Below are 23,240 nucleotides of genomic sequence, written 5' to 3' on the forward strand. Positions count from 1 at the left end.
TATATTTTTCTCCAAACTAAAAGTCATGATTTTATTGGTTTATTAATATTTTTATATTATATATACTTAATAATAATATAATTATAGTCAACCTTGATAAATACTAATTATTTATATTGACCATAAGGAAAATATACTTATGATTGGTGCCTTTAATACCAATATGGCAATGCCATAAGTGATGGTTTTAGTATTTCAGATATAAAAAGGTTCAACATTTTGCTTCCCTTGTTGGTTGCTTATTCAAAAGTGGAATAAGTAGGAAATTGTGATGATTTTTATGATAAGGTTTGACTAAGTGTGGTCACAAGAGCAAGTGAAGTGATCATTTTTGTTTTCTATGTTTCAGGTTAATATTCAATTCAACTCAGTTAGTTAAGTTATAAGACATAAACTATGCAAAGTTAAACATTCACTGATGCACTCTCACTAATTTTCATCTCCTTCTCTATCTTCCCTTGTAAATCTCCTATGAACCTATCCTTGGAAAAAATGTCATTTTTATAATTATGAATGAAACTATATTAGCTGAAAATGAAGCTATATTAGATACTCTAACCTCAAGCCATGGAAGCTGATGTAAATTCTTCATAGGGTCTACATAGGAGTCTGTAAAGCATGGTGGAGGTTGGCAGTGATTATGGTAACTCAGGCTGAAACCACCAGATAGGAATCTTGAAGAGAGTGTGTTGCTGAGTCTTGAGAGTTATCTTCATCTCAAAATGAACCTAATTGATCCTACAAAGCTAGAACATATTCAAAAACTTCACACTTCAAAGTTCCCTCTATGGGGTAATAAGACCTTAAATTTATTTGGCAGGAATGACAAATTTAACATAATGACAAATTTATGATAAATTTCTTTGAATAATTAAGTTGTAGTAAGTATGATCTTTTGGGGACATAATATGCTAACAATTCTTTGAAAGCACATTTGTTGTACTACTATTTTGCACTACTTCATGTGTTAGGAGATATGGTTGGCCAGAAAAATATTTAATAATTATAATTTAACTTAAATAATTTTTTCAACCAATCAAAGTTGATGATACATGAAATGTTACAAAACGTGAGACAACAGATGTGTAACGGTTTTTGTATGCAAATCAAATTCTTAAACATGATTTTGTAATTTGTATCACTAAAATGTAAGCAGGTGTCACCTATATACACAGTACTAACAACAAAATACACCGCATTATGATACATAATAAAATTTAAGAAAACCATACACCAAGATACACAGAACTAACAACTACACCACAAATCCTTGATTGTACGAATACAAGAAAAAGTTCAATGCTGATCCATTTAGATTCAAACATAAAATGATGCCTTGACCAGGCAGATCTAAATAACATTTTTCAATGAACAACTTTTGAGATGACCACAACATAAGTATTTAGCTGAACATGCTCCAGACTATTGAAGTTGACCCTCACTGCATTGCCTCTTGAAATTCAAAGCCTCATCTGCCAAAAACTCACTGAAGAAATGATTTATATTAGCTCAACAATGCTGGGAAAAGGGAAGAAGAGCTAACCATAAAGGCATAAGTCAAGTAAATAACAGAAAACACTCACCAAATACGTTCAGCCATCAGTGGTATTTCCCATCTCGGACTCCAGGGATTATCAGATATAAGACGTGACTTCATCGGAGCCATTTGGGTATTAAAATGCTACAAATAACAAGAAAGACTTCCAGATGAGGTTATAGCTTTGGTAACAGTAAAAAAAATCTATTGCCAAAAAATGCTGCACTTAATATAAGGGAGGGATGATGTCAAACTCAGTATCCTAGGAACAGTCTAATAAGAAAATAACGACTTATATGGTGCATCATGACAAACTCAAAAAATGATTACATCTGATTCCACTATCTTGGTCCACAGATTACCCTAACCAAAATATTCCCATAACAAAATAATTTATAGGTCTACATTCCAAGGGTTTGTTCAAACCTCTAGTAAAAATCTGAACATGGTCACAAGCCAACAAAGCATATCAAGTCATCAGTTGAGTACATGAATCTAATAGAGTATAGAGTTTGTCTTCATTATCCAACAAAAGACTATAGAAGGGCATATAAAAACTAAACCAAGCAATTTGTGTCACCGAGCTTCGGTACATTAATTAATTAATTAAAAAGTCAGTGTTGAACATCTTAAGTTTTGAAGCAACATGAGTAAATGCACCATAAGCAGCTTCTTTATCTTTAACCTCCATTTCTATACAATGAATAACACTCAAGCTTCAATTTTTCAAACAAAAACATGTTGAAAACAAATGTTACCTGTGAGCTTTGAAGCATAAGAGCTGGCTGTTGCTTTGGAAACTGAGTTGGAATTATGAAGTGTACCTAATAAACAAAACTGTTAGAGCCTTCCTCATGCACAAACACAAATAACTAGAACCTTGTAAATGGAGAGAAGAACTACACAAGATATCAACATCAGCCTTTGAACATAAAACTATTGGGATGACTATACTCAACCAAATAATTATAGGCCACTAACTCTTTAATATAAAATTTGGAGTAAATTATATTCTCCTCCCATGAGGTTTGGAGTAAGTATGCTTGGCATTCCATGACTCCAGTCAAATTAAGGTTAAAGATTCTAACAACACAGCTCTGCCTTAACCGGGTCGTATACTATCTATATCTTTAACTGGCAGAAGTTATCATATTTCACATAAGTTGTAGCAAGTATACAATGTAATGAACTCCACAGGGAAACATTTCAATCAATTTCCAACAGCAAGCTCATTTTGTATACTCGTAATAAATACGGACATGAAATCAGGATCAATGAGTGTCATCGTTTACCAGGAATGTAAAAACTCCAGATGCCGAAAGAAAAGTTGCCTTTCTGCAAAAGACCTAGAAACAGAGAAATGGAAACCAGCAGTTAAAATTAAAACCAAGCAATCCCAGCAAGGTGAGACTTGAGAATAAGTGTCAAGGGTGGGTACAGGATCAGCTTCAACTGGCCTTCCTAATTGACAGGCCAATGCTTCAATGAAGTGCCTTCTAACATCAACTAATGAAACAGCCTCCAGGACCTATGTTCAAAATGTTCATAATAATTTTAACAAAAACAGAAAGTTCATAAAGCACTAGGAAAATGAAAATTCAACTAGCAAAGAACCATAATAAAAACATTTTCGGCTAACCTGTTTCTCAAGATATTCTTCCAGATTTGGAAGATATTCTGCCAAGCACCTTCACAATATAGAATATAGAGTAAAAACATAAGCAAACATATTACCGATTATCATAAATCATCTGAACCTTGTATATGTGTGACTGGGGGGAAATTATAATAAACAGAATTGAAAAGCTTACATTCCGTCCAACCAAGGAGGTAGCTTGATATCATCAATTGAAAATAGGGCTTTCAACTCAGGAGAAGATACTAACTTCAGGCGAGGAGCTGAAGGAGCAGACAAATATTTTCTCCCAACAGGATATACAACCTATGTTTAACATATCATAAGTTGTTTTTTGAAAGCAAGTAAGAATTAGGAAGTATCTTTAAAGAGAGAAAAGAAAGGAACCTGCAAATATATCTTCTGGGAATATCTCCATGGGCAACTGGGCACCATCTTGTTTATGTTCAAGTCCATTAGAGGCACAGCAAATTTAACTTCCTCTGGCTACACTAAAATGTAAACTTAAATGAATCAAGATTATTTTCCAAATGGTACATTAAGTTGCTCAATCATCCATGATTAGGTCGTGCAAATGTTAGCAGGTTTTTGTCAAGAAATACCTTCTCGGCACTAGAAGTCAAATGCATCTCTATTCCCTGCAGCAGAGTAATTGCAATCAGGTACTAATTTAGTTTACACCATTGCCAACATTAATCCCTTCTTAAGTATAAAATCACTGTAAATACATTAAACATGGAAACTCTGTAACTAGGATATGACTGAAATAGAAATTTAAAAGGGTTTTCTTTTAAAAAAATACATTTTATTAAAGAAGTACTTCAGATGTTTATGTACTTGTAACTTGTTTAGTTGGACTTTATTAAAAATGTTTATTTGGACGGGAAATATCTAAATTCAGATTTTCACTAAAATGTTTCTGCCAAAATCAATTTTGGAGAAGCACATTCAGGGCATGTTTGTTTAGGCTTTTTTCTCTTAAAAGAAGCTGTTACTAATAAATAATCACTTCTGACATTTATATGGTTGTTTGATTGGACTTCAAGAAAAATGTCTATCCGAAAAGGATTAAAAGGAGCTTAAATTTAGCTTTTAGGATCCAAAAATTTATTTATATTTTAGAATCCTAGACAAGTAAGCCTTAAACTCCAATTTCTAAATACTTTCATGAAAGCAGTGATGTAGAAAACTACCTCCCTGGAAATGATGGTACTGATTTCAAATTTCAATCTATCATCATCAACGGCTTCGACCCGTTTCCTCTGATACAACACATATTCATCCCTGTTGAACAATCAAATCAAAACCTAATTAAAACACAAACCACATTAACAAAAAAAAAACAAATGCCCATGATCTAAAGTTTCAATTTTTAAACCTCAAATACTGAACAAGGGCAAGAAGACGTGAAGGGTCTTTATAATTCCAATCCTTCAAAGAGTTATTAGGTTGAGCTGGTTCAATAGTTGAATTCATATGAAAAGGGTGAAAATCATGGTCTTCAGGTCCAAAAATGAAATCAGGAGCAGTTGATGGAGAATCAGCGTTATATATAATATCCCCTAAAACAAAAACATGACAAATCAGAAATGATGAAGCAATTGAAAGAAAGAATGGGAATGAAAAAGTGCATACATTTGATGAAGTCCAAACAATAAGGGATAAGAAGAGTGAAGCGATCAAAGAGGGTAGAATTGTACTTGTCACTAGACCACATTTGTTGAACCTGAAAAGGAAGGGAAGGGAATGAAACGGTGTCGTTGGGGAGAGAGAAGAAGGAATAATAGAAGAGAGTAAGTACCTTTAGAGTGAGAGGGAAATGAGAAAGGAGGTGAGTGAGATGAGCGGCGATGAAAGGAGGAACAGTGTCTGCAACTCCACCCATTGGATTCTTTCGATTTTGATCTTCTCTCTATCATTCACATTGCATACATTATTATAACACCTTCAACACAACAAAAGGATGAATCAATTAGTTGTTTAAAGTCGTTGATCTAGTTGTATAAAATCTACTAAATCGAATAATTAAAATGTTAAGAATTAAATTCTTGTGAACAATTGAGAAGCAAATACACATCTAAAAAATGAGTAGTTTCTTATTCATGGAATAAGAGATATTATTCTTAGTACCATTAATATATCCTCCATTTAACAATTGACATGTTATCTAATATCAATGCCTTTCATTCATATTTTTTGAGCTATGCCTAGACTTTTTAGTTTTAGGAGTTAATTTGGTGCATATGGAAATTGTTTATATAATTAATATTTACTCTATTCTCCTAGAACAACAATTAAATTATCCTCAAGTTGATCTTCATTTTACTAGTGCTATATTTTTCATGCACATTTTGAGGGATTATTTTTTATTTTTTCAAACAATATAAGAAGAATCTAGGCAAAACGTGATTATTATGTTTTCACACATGATAACCCTAGATTAATATCATACAGATCATTCAAATAAATTTTCTTACACAAATAATGTTTTATCATAATATTAAATCCCACTGGACATTCTTTCTTCTTTTATATTTTCTGTTTTTTTAACTTCAATATAAAATATAAAAAATGGATCACTATATATCTTAATATATAAATCTTTAAAGAAAATATATTTATAAATAAAATGTTGGTGTAATTATATAAATTCTGATTCATTTCTAGGTCCCAATAATTATTGGGAGAAGGGAGATACATATACCAAAAAAACTAAAAAAGTATAGTGACACATATTAAATTTAAATTAAAATATTAACCAAAATTTGATTCTTATCTGGGTTTGTGACCAAATACTACATAGCTGATTGAAACAGTGAAACCCTTGATTGGCTGCAAAGGAATTTCCCCTTATTCTGAGCCAGGTTCATTCAAAAGCTCTTATTTTTAATTTGATGGATGTGTTGAATTTCATAGAACAGTGTTTGTTGGAGTTTTACTTGTTTTGTCATTACCCTTTTTCTTTGCTCTCATATATAATCCAAATATCACAATCCTCTTGTTGAGGGTTTTTCAGTGATGGAAGTTTTGGTGCCAAAGTTTCAATCTTTGAAATTTCCAAGCCCAATTTGTTGCTGCTCAATCACTACATGGAACTCATCATATCTTAATTTTGGGTTCCGTCGTTTATCTTCTCTCTCTGTTTCTGCTGCATCAAAGGTTAATGAAGCAGTAGTTGAATCAGTTATTGCTTCACCTTCATTGGGTCATTCCACCAGACCCCATTTCCCTATACTTCATCAGGTCCTTATTTTCTTATCCTTAAATCAATTTTACTTTTCATAAACTACACAGCCTGTGAATAATTATAAATGTTCAGATAGCTGGGGTTTAATTTTTTTTATTGATGATCATGTTGTAAGTTTAGGCTTAAAGTTAAGTGATTCTCCAGAAAAGTGTTTCGTGATTTTTTTGGGTGAGAAGCTGAAATTCAGCTTATCCTAGAGGATGAAAATCACCATATCCTAAAAGCTGAGTTTTATACTATTTTTTCAGATAAACTTTTTTAGTATATACACACTTAATGTTATGAAAAGAGCACTTAATGGGCTCTTAATATTATGGAGAAAGGGCAGCCCGGTACTCCCATCTAGTGGGGTATGGGGAGAGTAGACGTATACAGCCTTACTCCGCTAGCGGAGAGGTTGTTTCCAGCTTTTATTGCTATGGACTGTAGACAAAATATATACACACTTAATGTTATGAAAAGAATAAGGTAACAAGGATGATCACTTAATCATAGAGCTTTCAGAGTTCTAATTCATATCTCAATCTTTACTCAATGTCACAGTAGGTATACTTGCTTGGAAATGTTTCAGTTCTGGTGTACCTCTTGGTTTTTCAGGGGGCAATATGTTATTTTAATGCATGCTTTCTATCCGACCATGTATCTAATTGCAAGCTTGAGGATATATTTCATTGAGAACCTTTCAGCATGTAACTTAAATAGCTTATCTAGGTTATTTCCCAAGACTTCCATTGTTTTTGAATTCGAATGGAACTTTTGATGTGTCAAGAACTCAATGCACAAACTGCACATTTTATAACCAAACCTTGGTTCCATTGTCTTATTCTTAACTAACCTATCTGTAGTGCTGTTGCTGAAACTGGTAGTTGGCTTTTATTTATAAAGATATGGTTTTTCATTTCCCAATATTCTTTATGCATATACAATGGACGTAAATGTACTTCTATGTTTTTCGTCATGGAAATAAGGTATTTGGTGTGTTATTCTGGTACATATTATAAAGTTATGATGCTTTTACTCAATTCACAGGAAGTAAATGGCTCAAAACTTGTTTACTTAGACAATGCAGCAACTTCTCAGAAGCCAACTGCTGTCTTGAAGGCTTTGCAAAACTATTATGAAGCTTACAATTCTAATGTGCATCGAGGCATACATTTCTTGAGGTACACTGTGTAATATTTGTAGCACACACATATATTGCTTACATAGTCAAGAGTTACCATGCATTTTTCTGTTGGATATAGTGCAAAGGCCACAGATGAGTATGAGTCAGCTAGAAGGAAGGTTGCAACTTTTATAAATGCTTCTGATTCCAGAGAGATTATTTTTACAAGAAATGCTACTGAAGCTATCAATCTAGTGGCTTATTCTTGGGGCTTGTCAAATTTAAAATCAGGAGATGAGGTATTTCATTCTAGGTTTATATTTTGATGAACCTCAACTCACTCAATTGTTCAACTAAAACTGAGATTTTTCTGTGTATCTTGTCAAGAATTGGAAAGAGTGTTCAGGTTTAATTTGAATTATCAAAAGTAATTTTGAAATAAAATTTTTAATGAGGGGATATTGGGTTTTTTAATCACTTAATTCTGATAACCTATATTTAGTATGATGAATTTTTTTTATACTATCACTGTCTCCAAATTATGCCCTCGTAAAAGCTTCTGTTTTATATATTCTTGCAGATCATAGTTACGGTTGCTGAACATCACAGTGCTATTGTTCCTTGGCAACTAGTTGCTCAAAAAGTTGGCGCTGTTTTGAAATTTGTGACTTTAAACCAAGATGAAGTTCCGGATCTAGACAATTTGAAAGAAGTGCTCTCAAGGAAGACCAAACTAGTTGTTGTTCATCATGTTTCAAATGTGCTTGGTACGTTACTTATTATGATTCTTTCGTTTGACCCAGTCGTTATGCATGCCAAAGTCTTCATTAGATTTTGTGTTTTTGAGAATTTTGTACAACTAAAATTTCAAGACATCTCATATTTTAGATATTATATACTGAACATTCTAGAGACTCGGAAGTGGTTCCCCATATCAAATGTATCCTTAAATAAGGGAGATTTAGAAGCAATAAGGTGCTGCTAAGAGTCACATTGGTGTCTATCTGGGTTCTGCTAACAGTGCCTTCTAAAAGGGATTCAATTGTTAACAAACTCTAGGGTAGAGTAAGAAGTAAGCTATTGATTGTAAGTGTTTTTATCATTTCTCCTAGATAACAGGTCTCTGATGTGACTCAAACTTAAATTGAATAAAACATTAAGATTTTGAATTGAAAAAAAGATAAAAATATCCACACAGGATGGACAAACTCGCTGGGATCTAATACCAGTTGATATAGAGGAGGTTGTATCTCCCAAGCTAGGCTGTTAGGAAGGATGAAACTCGACTTTAAATAAGAGTTCTGTGTCTCACCAAGTCGGTAAGCAGTGCTGCTTGTATCAGCATTGCACCTAGGATTGGTTAAATTAAATCACACTTGTGCTAAGAGAGAAAACTTTCTGAATAAATTTGTAAACTTATCATTACTTGATAGAGAACATTACATCCAGATAACGAGGCTTTCCGTAAGTTAAATATTTCCTATACGGGATTGCACTTAAGTTCTAATTCTGTAAGGGTAAAGACTTCCTATCAATGCTAACCCCATAAATAATGCCTAGACATATTTCTGAGACCAAATACAGCCTTGAAAACATTAACTCTTGATGGATGTACAGAATCTACAGATGATAGCACCCTGTAACTAAGCCCTCTTTCCATGTTTCCCCCTATCAATGTCTAATCTTTTCTTATCCACAATAGTAGTAGTATTTGTTACTCACTTTTAAAATTTGTAGCTGAAACTAAAGTGAATATTTTCCCTTTGCTTTCTGTAGCTTCTGTCCTTCCCATTAGAGAAATCACACAATGGGCGCATGATGTTGGAGCAAAAGTGCTTGTAGACGCTTGTCAGAGTGTTCCACACATGATCGTTGATGTCCAGAACCTTAATGTTGATTTTCTTGTTGCTTCTTCTCACAAGGTAGGTTTGTTTACATGTTTTTGAATCGTAACTCTTCCGGACAAGTGAAATAAATTGTTGAATGTGTGTTGCAGATGTGTGGGCCTACAGGCATCGGCTTCTTATATGGAAAAATAGACATATTGTCTTCAATGCCTCCATTTTTAGGTAAGTTATTAGACATGGTACTTTCCTTACATCTCCCTATCAAATAAGAACAGCTAATGGAAATCCAATAAATAAAAGTTGCTATTTGTTTTGGCATCATGTTAACAAGATAGTCTTTTGAAGTTAACATACTTCTGGCAACCTCTGCTTTTACTTGTTTTAGGTGGTGGTGAAATGATTTCTGATGTATATCTCGATCATTCAACTTATGCTGAACCTCCGTCCAGGTTTGTGAACTTGTTTTCGATTTGACCAAGTTTATCTTATGAATAATTTATACGGACTTGGGTAAAGATCATAAGTTTGAATCCAAATGAGTCATTTTGAGGAATTTTGGTTGTCCTAGATTTGAGGCTGGAACACCAGCAATTGGGGAAGCAATTGGTTTAGGAGCAGCAATTGATTACTTATCCGGGATTGGTATGCAAACCATACATGATTACGAGGTGAGTTGAGCTTTACTCTTACAACATTTTGTAACACATTTTTTTAACACATCGGAATATCCCCCCCGGGCTATTCTTTAACTCATTTTTTTGAGTAGGCTTCAAAAGTACACCTTTGGATTAGTAGGTAGTTCAAGCTTTTAAAGAATGAGATTCTTTACAGAAATGTTGCAACTTGCAAATATTATAGAGAAAAGAAAACTAGTTAATAAGAACATGGGTACCTTCTAATTATGACATGGAAAAGAACGGATAAAATAAGAGAGATTCATTCATTTGCAGTACTATGATACTTCACCAAAATTGGACAAGGGTTCTGGCCTTCTGGGTATGTATGAGACACATATCTGCATACATTTCAGGGAGTTAAATGGACATGTATTTTTCCTTTGGTCCAAAATGTACTATACTTTATTGAAAATCACTGAAATGAGCTGAGTTGCAATAATGGCTTTTGATACAAAAGTGGTGCCATATTCTTGTGTTTGTCTAAAACACAGAAGCCATGTTCTGCCCAAATCACATACCTTGATGTAGCCTTTTCCTTTTCGTGTGAATCATCATTGAATATTTGGGATCTCAGTTTGATTAACTATAGAGTTGTAAAAATCTGCACTTCAGTAAATTGCATGTTGATGCATTTCAGTCACTCCCAACCAATGTTGTGAAACCCGAGCCGGACATCAAACCGGAAGAGGTCCCGTATTAGGTTTAAACGGTTAAACCATTCGGTCGGACCGGATAATTTCATATATAATGTATCAATTTTATCTATAAATATATATAGTTATATATAAATACAAAATTTTATATAATTATATTGAAATAACATTTTTCCGTCTTTTTTTGGATCAGAGTAAAACAAAACATTAGAGTAGTGTTCTATTTTTTTAAAATTTTAAGTGAACCGTCCGGTTCACTTCTCGGGTTATTGCGGTTCAACCGGGTTTAACATGGTTGGACCAGAATTTCTCCGGTTTAAAGCGGTCCAACCCCATACACGGTTAAGACTACAAACCAGAGCCGTTTTCAAGTCCGGTCAGTGGTCAATCCGGTCGGATCGTCCGGTCCGGTTATCACAACACTGCTCCCAACAATACATTGATCTTGAACCAACCATCTTTTAGTTTATTCTTGCATTCAGGTATACCTGATATCAAGCTTTCAAAAGTGAGACAAAAGTAAAATTTTACTTATTTTGCTAGGCATCAAAGTGAAGTGGGAAAGGAAAGGCACATTTCTACACATAATATAACATTCTAACTCAATAAGCACCAAAGTCAATCATAAATAGTTTTATGAACAGTAAGTTACTAATTATATGAAATGTCAATTTTCATAGGTGGAGCTGGGTAGATACCTATATGAAAGGCTTCTTTCCATCCCAAATATTCGTATCTATGGACCAGCGCCTTCAGAAGAAGTCCAACGTGCTGCTCTGTGTTCTTTTAATGTTGAGAATGTGCATCCTACTGATCTTGCAACATTTCTGGACCAACAGGTAAGAGGATAAAAGACTATCCTTGGATACATGCATTTTCTTAATATTAAACAGTTCATTTGTGCCTTAATCCGTTAAACCTGTTTTGACAATGTACCATTTCAGCATGGAATAGCTATCAGATCAGGTCACCATTGTGCTCAACCGCTCCATCGCTACTTAGGCGTCAGCGCAAGTGCACGTGCTAGTCTCTATTTCTATAACACTAAGGAGGATGTCGACAATTTTATCGAGGCTTTGAATGATACTGTCAACTTCTTCAATTCATTTAAGTAGCCGGAATGTATTTTATGTAAATTAAATTATTCATACACCAATGAGGGTTAGTTTTATTGATAGGATGAGCTGCATAATGTTGTTGAATTCAATTTGCTGATCTTTTTGGTAGAACAGACAATGCTCAATTTGTATGTATAAAAATATACCCATACACATTAAAATGTCATAAGGTGATTTTTATATCCAATTTTTCTTTGGATGACCAGGTTCTGCTCCTTTCTAGTTTAGTTTATGCTAATACTCACTGTTTATTAGATCAAAGCTATGCAAGTACTCTTGATAGTTGAGATTGGATCAAGTCAAAGCTGTTGAAACTATATATGGAGACTTTCAACTCTTATGCAGCCAGCTATTGCAGATACCATTGTTTAAGTAATTAATGTTTTTGGTCATGCTTCTAATTTATTTCATCTCAAATATTACCATTCTTTTTTAGGATTTTCTTAACCTCAGGATTTATGAGGATAATAAGTTAAAAAGGGTGTCAAAATACTTTTAAAAATGGACAATATTATCGGAAACTTAGTCAACTAGGTTTAGATGTATCAAACATAACATTTTCCAATTTGAAGTTGCATATTCAAACCTCTTATCTGCAACCCTAAGGCAACACATTAAAATATTACTTGAGTATTCACTTTATTTCATTTGCCACTTTAATACTTTTCATTTTTGTATTATCCATCATTTTATGAAATCAACAAGCATTAATTACAATTTTTTATTTGCCCTTATTGCATTAAATAGAGTATGGGTTATTAGGAAAATTTTAATCAAAATATATTATCTTAAATTGGTAATTACCACGAGAGCGCATCTTCTGTCTTATAATTTGTGTCACTCCATGTGCCATAAACTATAATTGATTAGAAAAATACTTAATAATTATATTCTAACTTACATACATTTTTTCAATCAATCACAAACCCATGACACATAAAATTATACTCATTGTCGGACAACGGATGTGTGCGCTCACTACAGGAGCATATCTTTTGTCCTAATTTGTGTCACTCCATAAACTATGATTGATTAGAAAAATACTTAATAATTAAATTTTAATTTAAATACATTTTTTTTCAACCAATCACAAACTTATACACATAGAAGTAATACTCATTATGACAGTATATGTTCACCCCAATGCCCTAAAGTAACAAAGTACGGCAGAGGGAGTAATAAAATAACCTTTGTTGGAAATCACAACTTTTAAGATTTATGAATGAGTAGACTATACTACATTGGTCCTTGAGTAGTCTCTAACATTAATCAAATTTCATTTATGATTATGATACTAGAATGTGATGATATCATAATCAATGCTAATCTATATAGTATGAAAGTGGAAACAGATTTGCATGATACAGACATAGAATAGTTTACTTGAGTCACTGGAAGTTCAATCCAGAAGTAAATCCCATCAGCTTACTAAAGCAATATAGCAACATTCAGATTAATCAACATGATACTGTAATCAATTTCTAATCTCTGCCTAATCTATTTAGGAATATTAAAGTAATCAACATGACATTGTAATCAATTTCTAAAGCCATAGTTGCAAGCACACACTTGTAAGATCAATTGCAGCTAGTCTGAAGAAGATACATACTGCAGCAGAAGAGAATACCTTCTTCTCTTTCAACTTTCTTCGTCTACAAGAATAGTTGATCCATTGCCAATTCCAAGGTCCATAAGAGATGACATGTCATTGTCAAAAGCAGTAATGGCAATGGAGAACCCTGAAAGTTAGAAGATATGTAATGTAAGTATGTAACTAAGTCAAGAAACTATGTTCATTTTAATCCTGCATAGTTCCTTTATCTTCCAAAATTAATTTAATTTAACAAGAGAAATAGCAAATCACTAAAAACTTGAATAAAAAATATACAAAGAAGTTCATCCACAAGTTTTTCCAGAATATCAACTTGTTTTTTTTTTTTTTTGCATCAATCTAGACATGCTAAAATGATTATTCAATATTGTGTAGCCTCTAGAGGGTGCTGTTTCTCTTTTAGGTAAAATTGAATCAGGCAACCATGATAATAAGTAGCACAGTTTTTTTTTTGTTAATAAAGAATACCTCTTCTTGAAGAAATAATTTTAGCTTCATGGACTTGAGCTTAAAAAAGCTTTCGCAGAGATTTTTCAGTTTACCAACCTGAGAAAAGGAGGTTAATCAGAAGGGCTGTTTTAAGTCTATAACAGTGAAAATTACATGAGTAGAGAAATATTGATATTCAACTGTAGTCGTTGTTGGTAGCTTCTTTGTCAATGGTGGCTTCTCACCCATGGATGCTCCAACACATTCCAAAGTGATAGCTGCATTAATCTCAATATCAAGTTAATAAATCTTTTGAGTTCAGAAAGAAAAACTGATGCAAAAACTAGCATCCATAATCCATACACAAGAATCCTGAGCCAGTTGTCCGTGGGCCAGCAGGTCCAACTGAAGGTCTTTCATCCTCTATACCATGAATTTTCTTCAGCTCAGAAAACCTGCAATGAAGTGTATCAGGGCATCCACAAAACATTTTCAAAGGAACCCTAGCCACCTAGACAATTGATTTATATATTAGGTGTAATGTGAATGTAATGGCAAAGAGCTCGAGGTATGAAACATAGGTTTCCTTTCTCCCTTTTATTTTATGATTCCCACTGATTAAATTCCAAATCAGAATTGTTCACTGGATACAGCACTTTCAACCCAATATAAACACCCTAAACCAGTCTCTTACATATTTGCTCCTTTATCCTATCAAAGCCTAGTGATACAAATTCCTGAATACCATTTTCATCAAACTTACAATAAACATCACAAAACACATACTGAACACTAATGCTAGAGTGAAGGTTCCAAAAATTATTTACTCGGCATGCATTTACCTGGGGTGTTGTTTAACTTCTTCAGGATTAGTATGCAACCTTGAGATAACAAGCCGCACATACCTGCATAAGAATTGTAAATAAAATCTAGCATAAGAATAAGATGTTGCTTCAGATTTTTTGGAAAATATAGAAGGCCCACATTGGATTGAATTGGGCGAGTTGAGCAACATATAGGAAAGACACAGAGACCCAATGCCTTAAGGTTTTGAGTTAACATGTGGTCTTATGTTGTTATTCACTTAGCCCAATGAAGAGCACCACCTAAATCTCCCACATTGCAAGACTTAGACAGGACTCAACCATAACTTTTTTCTACAAGATTAAACTAAGAAGTGACCCTTTAATTGAGCTCTCAACCCAAAGGTAAGCATGGTTGCAAAAACTGGGCCTAATAGCCAGTCCCCAAAGAAGAATTTAAACAAAAAATAGCACTTCTATAATGGACTCAATGATGCTCCCTGAATACTTTTCCTCTTCTGCAAGAACAATTGATAGCAAGTTAATAAGCAGAAGCATTCATGTACTGTGCAAGAGAATCATCCAATTGCAGAGTGGCAAACAAGCCAAGTCACCCGCGAGGAAAATTATTTAGTTCATAAGACAATGTTGATAAGGAAAGAGAAGGCCCTATGTTGATAAGGAAAGAGAAGTTATAGAAACCAGATAAATTATTTTCTCAAAGGAAACTTGTAAAGGCCCTTTGGTCAAAGCAAATGTAGCATAACAAACAAAAGCACACGAGAAAAACTGAGTCATCCCCAAGAACTACATGTAGACTGTAGTTAAGGATAAATCTTTGCATCAGTGTGTGTCAGGAAATCAAATGTCTAATACGTTTTCTGGGAATTATCTATGGTGCTTAGTAATTGATTTTTCATAGAGATTTCGGTGTCACGTGCAGAGAGATTAGCAAGTTTTGATTTTTTGTGTCTTTCTACATCTTCCGAGACCTCTAATTTATTTCTTTATCCGTAGAGGGCAATCCATCCCTAATTCCTTATTCCCCTGTACTTCACTGTTCTCTAATATAGAGTGCAGCAATAAGTTGTGTATCTGCAACTGTCTCCTTGTTTTCATTGGTACAGGCCTACAGCCATAACCTTCTTAAAAACTGGGTTCTCAGTTCAATCTCTACGCCGCAAGATTACATATCCAAGCAAGAATAATAATAAATTATGAATTATGAATTCTAAGCCCAATTACATATCCATGTGGAATTAGTTACAGTAGAATATACACCAAAATATTTTTTTAGAAGAAACAGGATAGGTAATAACTCAATCAAATGATTAGGTGATATGGACAACCGGCACATAAGATACTTAAAGTGTAGCTTCAAAATAATTTTGAATTGCATCCCCAATGTACCATTTTCAAATGGATTATTAGATATAACAGTCCATAGATACAGCACAGTACCCATGCCGTGCATAATCAAGAAGTAAAATCAAATATGCAAGGCATAATAAACACTTCAGAGTATAAACCTTACCACCAATTTAGGAAAGAAGTTTAATGAGTCAACAGAAACCAGATCACCAAAGTTGTTGTCACCTAAAGGATAAATTGAAAGACTTAACAGCTGATATCCACAATCGACATTTCATTGCAGTATTATGATCTTCATCAAGAAGAATAGTATTATTTACCTAATAGAAGGCAGCTCAAATTTTGAAAGGGCTTATAACATGCAACTTCCGGTTCATACTGGGAAGACTTATCAGGATAAAAGAGAGAATTCAAACTATTCTTATTCAAATAAAGCTGCTCCAAACTGAAACAAACAAACATACCAACTGCAAAAAATCAGCAACTCACAGACTTAGAAAACAAATGTACCCGGAAGCAGAGGCATTATTCTAGGGAATAATAAACATAAAAGCGAAAAGAACTGAATAACTGGCCAATTCTAAGATAAAATCAATACTTCCAGTGGTAAAGATACCACCTGTGACTTCAACTACATTCCACTTCAATTATACAATTCCCCTATTTGATAACCACTTCCAACAAGAAATTGACTGAAATAATAAGTGGTTAGCTCAAGTAATAAGTGGTGAATGTAGGTGTGGTCAACATGAAAGTAGATTTGGTTATCAATATCAAAGGTGGTTAAAATGACATCAGTCCCAACTGGAGTCAGGACTGTCTTGTAGAAGTGGGTACATTTTATCATTACCAACCATCTTAGCTGAGAAAGCTTCACGATTTCATCCCATTCGGCTATACAATTATCTTCCAAATTTAACAGCCGCAGAGAATCAAATCCCAGAACCATAGAGGACGACATGGGCTGAACAGAAAAAAAAACTATTATAAGGCTTTAAAGCTAGAAATTTACTTTATACAGGTGATAAAAAGTTGTAGAGCAATATAAAATGAAAAATGAAAGTGAAAACCTATGCGCAAATGGAATTCTCTTATGCCCACCCTTAAATAAAAATAGCACACTGCCCTGTCCACCCAAGTTCTACATTTTAATATCAAAACAGAAATATCATAGTGAATCCAAGGAGCCTGTCATCCAGATGAGAGAATGCACACTCAATAAAGCATCCCAATTCCCATATATGACTTTTACAGAAAAGGAAGAGTGAAAGAGAGAAAATTAAGAGATGAAATGATCTCAATCTTTGCTATTTAAAAACTGAACGAGTACAGAGGTTGAGCCTGGTATTTATGCCAGCTCAGATTTGGTAACTGTCTACTAACTGCCAAACTGCACTTCTACTAGAGTACAAGATATGAATTCTACGTGCAATATTCTACTACTCTAACAACAGCTATTACAACATTTTTGTTGCTCTTTTGTGATTATCACAACTAATGATATGCAATGCAGAAAACATGTTTATTAGGTTCTCTTTACTCAGTAAGATTATTTTTTATCCCCTGATCCCCTATGTATCTGAAATGCTATTCCCAAGTTATTGGCTTCCATACTAATATCATCACTAGTGGAAACGAAGTGCGCTGGAGAAGCATGGTTTTTATTACATTTCTAAGTGTACCTTTTAAGATATTTAACAAACTTATTAAACCAAAGACAACATACCAGTATTCTGCTTATACTGTTTCCCATAAGATGTAGCTCTTCAATAGCTGTTATTGACTGTTTAAGCAGTTCAACCTGCCCAGTTGGAAAGGCAATATTTACAATTTATAATTAAATATTAGGGGAATTTAAGTGAGACATAAGCTGAGAAAAGATATAGAGGGGAACCTGCTCCCAATCTACACTACTATTATTTAAAACCAGAACACAGATGCTTTTCAGTAATGGAAGCTCGGATTTACATGGTGACATCAAGTTGCTAGTTAAGTTGAGAGTCCCAAGATTAGGTAACTGTTCACAGATCGTGACAATATCCTGCACAATATGAATAATTGAAAAGAGACTAAATGGTAATTATGATCAACTATAAATGACAAGTTAGTAGGCCATGCAAAATAAGTAAAAGGGAGTTTTGCATGCAATCCATGCACTGGTTTTTTTATATAGAAAAAGGAGGTTATGAGAGAGAAAATGGACAAGTTCAAACGATGCAGATATTAAGATATCCTCCTGGGGGAGGGGGACAAGCGAAACGGCTCTTCTAAAGTGAGCTTGTCTTTGAAATGAACGAGAAAGGATGTATCCACCCTTACAGTGCAGGAACTGTCTATACTATAATAAAGGAAGACAAATTGTAATCATGCTTACATTTTGGATTTGGGACATTTGTCTTATGGATTATGTAGCAAACTCACTTAAATATGAAATAGCGCCCTCTAAGGTTCTAACATAAATTTCGGGGGAGCAGAGGGAACAAGTTAAATATGAAGCTGATAGAAATATAGGATCTGTAATTAGTTAGATCCATTACTGGTTTCATATTACATTTTGTAGCACACTAGTACCATAATCATAAATCATAATAATAAAATAAGAAGTCAATAGAACCAAGGAGTGGGTTAACGGTGAGGGTCATGCATAGTTTGCATGAGGTCATGAGTTTAAACCTCAGTGTCACTATTGTACCTAAAATAGTCATTATCAAATAATTAATCAAATGATCTCCTAAAAGGAAAATTCATTGTAAATTACTAAACCGTCGTAATCACAATAGACAATTAAAATTTAAAGGAAATTTTGATAATGCAAACCTCCTAACCAAAAAAACCTATTTGAGTTTAGCAAAAGGCAAACATCTGCAGTCTTAATCATGTAAAGCTCCAGGTAAAATTTTCTTGGCATTTTGAAAATTAGCAAACTAAAAGCTGCAGCCTTGGCCAGGATAGAATATTGAAACTTGGTCGCAGAATATACCTTCCACTCCGAAAGCAAGTTCCAAGTCAGGTCAAGTTCTTTTATATCTATTAACCAACAAAGGCATGGTTTTAGTACATTGATTTAGCAGGTTGATATTTTGGACTTTTTTATATGCTAATTTATCCTTGCTCCCTTGTAAATTCCAAAGGAACTAGTTACCTATATCCAACTTGCCTTACAGGACGGAAGTAGATATAAGTAACAAATTTCCAATTATAACTTCTGCTAGAATTGGCTTAACCAAAAATAAAAACTTCAGGTGAAAGCAGCAAATTCATCAAGACTTCAATTTAATTAAAAAAATCACTGGATAGTGGATACTAATAGGTTGATTTTTCATTCATCTTGATATGAGCAAGGAAATGGGAGCATTATGGAAACAAACTTACTTGGTACTCTAGTATTTATATGACATGGAATTCCAGGGGAACTAACACCAAGGCATGACAATGATGCACTGGTTAACTCCTCTAGTCGACTTAGCATATCATGAATTTTATCTTTACCTAAAAGTTGAATAGATACTCGCTTGTTGCTGGTTGAAAGGACATACATTTCATCTGCAAAAACAAAATAAACAGAGAGGCCAGGGGATTACAGTCCCTTTTGCTTTTGCTCAACTCTGCCTATTTATACTATCTCTTCTAACTTCAATAATGAATAAGAGGAATTACTATTTTCCTCTCCTAAAACTATAGTATCAAAAAGAAAGAAAAAATCCCATTGGCCATCCTTTATCTTGTTTAAAATTTGAAAATTTATTTTAAGAAAAAATAATCACAAATGACAGTAAGAATTAAAGTCCTGCACCATGCAACCAATTTCACAACAAGGTTTACAATGAAAGCTGGTAATAAAACCAAATGGTGTCCTCCAAAATGTGCTCATGTAGCAATACATGTCACTAGAACAACTTCCTGACTCAAAATCCCAAAGAATGAATGAAAACATTAAAAGACAACTACGGCAATAGATTGGTAATGAGGCTAGGGATACTAACTCAAATCTATAAATTAATAGAAGAATAGATGCCAGTGATTTCTTCTCTTTTTCCCATAAAAAAATTGTAAGATACCATTTCCATCCCTTGTGTTGTTTTTACTCCATGCTCCAGGGACCCAAAATATGGATACTTTAAATGCAAAGAAATTGAACCCATAGAAGAAGAGACATACCCTCTTCGTCTTTAGTAGAGTCACTTCGATATCTTTTTTCAAGCGCTTCAAGCAATGAAATGCCTTGGCTCAGATTCTGAGCACGAACAAATGATCCTGATCTTTCAGACTTTGCCTGAAAGTATCGGACACCATTGATAGATCCATTATGTTTGCCTTCTCCGTTGTCCCAGTCAACTCCAACCCATGTGCCTGAATAGCCTTCTACAGGCCCCACATACCTAACTGTACCAGTCCTATGTGAATCACCATGTGTATGCACTCGTTGTCCCACCCGGAATTCATGTTTTGACTCAGCGGAATTCTGCATCTTCTGTTAAAGTTGGCCAAGAATTCCTCTTAATAAAAACATGTGAAGTTTTAATTCCAATTTCAACTTAAAAAAACACAAAATATAAGCCACTCGAATAAATTAGTAAAGAACCTATAGTAGACTTAGTGAGAATATGGCAGTAGCTTCTACTAACATGAAAGCCATCATATAAAAAAAACTTAAACAAATATAATGAAATTTCTTTTCTTGATGTAGTGCACCCAAAAGCTGTTGCAGTTTTGAGATACTAGGCACGCTATCATGTGAAGGACTATTAATTTTGTTACTAGGATTTGTGACATCTGCTGAACCTGATTATTATTTTTATTGCCTTCATTAATTTGTTATAGGAAAATGATCATTCTCAGGAGTTGCTACACAAATGACACCTCTTCTTTAAAGAAAATAAATGAGATAGACTACCAAAGGTCATATATGCACAATGTAACGGTATAGGAGCAAAATTCCTTAATCAATATATGTTTTAAGGTGATATATGACTTTAACTATGTAACAATTCCAAGTTATTAAGTTAATTGAATTGAAATCGTAGGCAATTAAGATTGATCGTTGTATAGTGTTTCGCTACAAGCAATCAAATGAAGTGCATAGAATAAATAGAAGAGAAGAAACAGAATTTGGTAATGAGATTTGGCCAATTGTGCCTATGTCTTTAGGAGCACTGAGCAGCTACAAAGATATTATTAAAGAATAAAGATTACAAACCCTAGCATATTCATAGGTTTAAGTGTCCATGATGTGTTTCTATTTGGCACACATTACACCAAAGGACTTGAGTCCAGTATATAACACTAATACTCTACTTTAATCTAATACTAGGCAATATGAGACTTCATATAACAATATAATTCAAACATTCTCAACAATCTCCATGTAGATTGAAATAGATGAATATCTCACTCCTTAGGAAATCTACACCTTAACAAATATATGACTCCACCTTGCTCAATACCTGATTTTCTTTAACAACTCCTTCACATAAGAGTATGCTCCCCTATATCATAAACCTTCTCAGCATCCTTGACGTTGTTAGTAAGAGTCTAGCTCTCCAAACTTGTAGTGCAGCTTCCTGTACTGTCATCAAATGGAACATACTGCCTAGCCACCTATTGCTATGAAATCTTTCGATATACTGGAACCTCGACACAAAAGTTCACCAACAACTGTCATCTTCTATACTCAGTCAAACTGAATTTTGGAGCTTCCTTGGAGAGCATCAACCACTACCATCATTGTCTACTCCGAAAATTATAGTTCAAAAGAACTATCATACTCCACCATAAAGAGTATATCCACAACACACACCTTGCGTCAATGCTAATTAATGCATGTGTCACATCCATCCAAGTCAATGCCCATGTCACACCTTGCATCTTTACCAATGCTCGTGTTACAACTTGCATCAAAGTCAATGCTCATGTTACACTCTACATCAAAGTCAGTCATCGCCCCTGTGCTTTTGTGGATCTACTAACAATTAATATCCTTCACTTTGACATCTTAGACAGACCATTAGAATATTCCAGTTGTCATCTCAAATGAGATCATTCTCTCAACATCTAGAGAGATATTGTCAGCACATGTCTCAAGGCCAAACTCAACACATGAGTCCTTATCTCCACCTTTATCCTAATATAGTACATGAACTTCTGGGATTCTGGATCAACACATACATCGCTCTCACCACAGTTCTATCATGTTTTCTTGTCCTTCAGTTCATCTACTTTATCCTTGCGCGGTAGCTTTAACGCACTTTGTCTAGCCATCACGCCTTCACTTTCTTTAGCCATTATCTGTTGTCTAGGTTAAGAGTCATCTATCAATTGGCTCTTATACCAATTGTTGGTACAGCGGAAATGATCATTATGCAGCGTTGGCTATAATCAATCTAACTGTACCAGTCCTATGTGAATCACCATGTGTATGCACTCGTTGTCCCACCCGGAATTCATGTTTTGACTCAGCGGAATTCTGCATCTTCTGTTAAAGTTGGCCAAGAATTCCTCTTAATAAAAACATGTGAAGTTTTAATTCCAATTTCAACTTAAAAAAACACAAAATATAAGCCACTCGAATAAATTAGTAAAGAACCTATAGTAGACTTAGTGAGAATATGGCAGTAGCTTCTACTAACATGAAAGCCATCATATAAAAAAAACTTAAACAAATATAATGAAATTTCTTTTCTTGATGTAGTGCACCCAAAAGCTGTTGCAGTTTTGAGATACTAGGCACGCTATCATGTGAAGGACTATTAATTTTGTTACTAGGATTTGTGACATCTGCTGAACCTGATTATTATTTTTATTGCCTTCATTAATTTGTTATAGGAAAATGATCATTCTCAGGAGTTGCTACACAAATGACACCTCTTCTTTAAAGAAAATAAATGAGATAGACTACCAAAGGTCATATATGCACAATGTAACGGTATAGGAGCAAAATTCCTTAATCAATATATGTTTTAAGGTGATATATGACTTTAACTATGTAACAATTCCAAGTTATTAAGTTAATTGAATTGAAATCGTAGGCAATTAAGATTGATCGTTGTATAGTGTTTCGCTACAAGCAATCAAATGAAGTGCATAGAATAAATAGAAGAGAAGAAACAGAATTTGGTAATGAGATTTGGCCAATTGTGCCTATGTCTTTAGGAGCACTGAGCAGCTACAAAGATATTATTAAAGAATAAAGATTACAAACCCTAGCA

At 34.0% G+C, this 23,240-nt stretch overlaps 2 protein-coding genes and 1 pseudogene across 2 annotated transcripts; 1 reads left to right on the forward strand and 2 right to left on the reverse strand.

Annotated features, from left to right (window-relative positions):
• On the reverse strand, nt 1,179–5,109 carry LOC109334892 (BRCA1-A complex subunit BRE). The gene is made up of 13 exons (XM_019570885.1): nt 4,975–5,109; nt 4,809–4,899; nt 4,552–4,735; nt 4,367–4,457; nt 3,776–3,811; nt 3,561–3,659; nt 3,349–3,479; nt 3,177–3,225; nt 2,976–3,065; nt 2,830–2,883; nt 2,296–2,361; nt 1,584–1,681; nt 1,179–1,486 (listed from the first exon to the last, which is right to left on the reverse strand). The coding sequence occupies exons 1-13, from the start codon at nt 5,056–5,058 to the stop codon at nt 1,423–1,425; spliced, it is 1,137 nt and encodes a 378-aa protein (XP_019426430.1). The 5' UTR covers nt 5,059–5,109; the 3' UTR covers nt 1,179–1,422.
• Nucleotides 5,934–12,022, forward strand: LOC109334699 (cysteine desulfurase 1, chloroplastic). The gene is made up of 11 exons (XM_019570602.1): nt 5,934–6,037; nt 6,147–6,416; nt 7,450–7,583; nt 7,665–7,824; nt 8,106–8,292; nt 9,302–9,447; nt 9,522–9,594; nt 9,758–9,821; nt 9,941–10,040; nt 11,383–11,541; nt 11,647–12,022. Exons 2-11 carry the CDS (start codon nt 6,192–6,194, stop codon nt 11,815–11,817), a joined length of 1,419 nt encoding a protein of 472 aa, XP_019426147.1. The 5' UTR covers nt 5,934–6,037; nt 6,147–6,191; the 3' UTR covers nt 11,818–12,022.
• Nucleotides 13,174–20,573, reverse strand: LOC109334008 (annotated as a pseudogene).

This window comes from Lupinus angustifolius, chromosome LG19 (assembly GCF_001865875.1).
Source record: "Lupinus angustifolius cultivar Tanjil chromosome LG19, LupAngTanjil_v1.0, whole genome shotgun sequence".
NCBI classification, from domain to species: Eukaryota; Viridiplantae; Streptophyta; class Magnoliopsida; order Fabales; family Fabaceae; genus Lupinus; species Lupinus angustifolius.

What these genes read in the sequence shown, in the direction of transcription:
- LOC109334892 (XM_019570885.1), bottom strand. Translation starts at nt 5,058, where the DNA reads ATGGGTGGAGTTGCAGACACTGTTCCTCCTTTCATCGCCGCTCATCTC. An exon ending in GTACCATCATTTCCAGGGAG is followed by an intron (nt 3,812 to 4,366) that starts GTAGTTTTCTAC and finishes ACTCTGCTGCAG; the next exon opens with GGAATAGAGATGCATTTGAC. An exon ending in CTGATGGCTGAACGTATTTG is followed by an intron (nt 1,487 to 1,583) that starts GTGAGTGTTTTC and finishes TCATTTCTTCAG; the next exon opens with TGAGTTTTTGGCAGATGAGG.
- LOC109334699 (XM_019570602.1), top strand. Translation starts at nt 6,192, where the DNA reads ATGGAAGTTTTGGTGCCAAAGTTTCAATCTTTGAAATTTCCAAGCCCA. An exon ending in ATTTCCCTATACTTCATCAG is followed by an intron (nt 6,417 to 7,449) that starts GTCCTTATTTTC and finishes CTCAATTCACAG; the next exon opens with GAAGTAAATGGCTCAAAACT. An exon ending in TCATGTTTCAAATGTGCTTG is followed by an intron (nt 8,293 to 9,301) that starts GTACGTTACTTA and finishes TGCTTTCTGTAG; the next exon opens with CTTCTGTCCTTCCCATTAGA.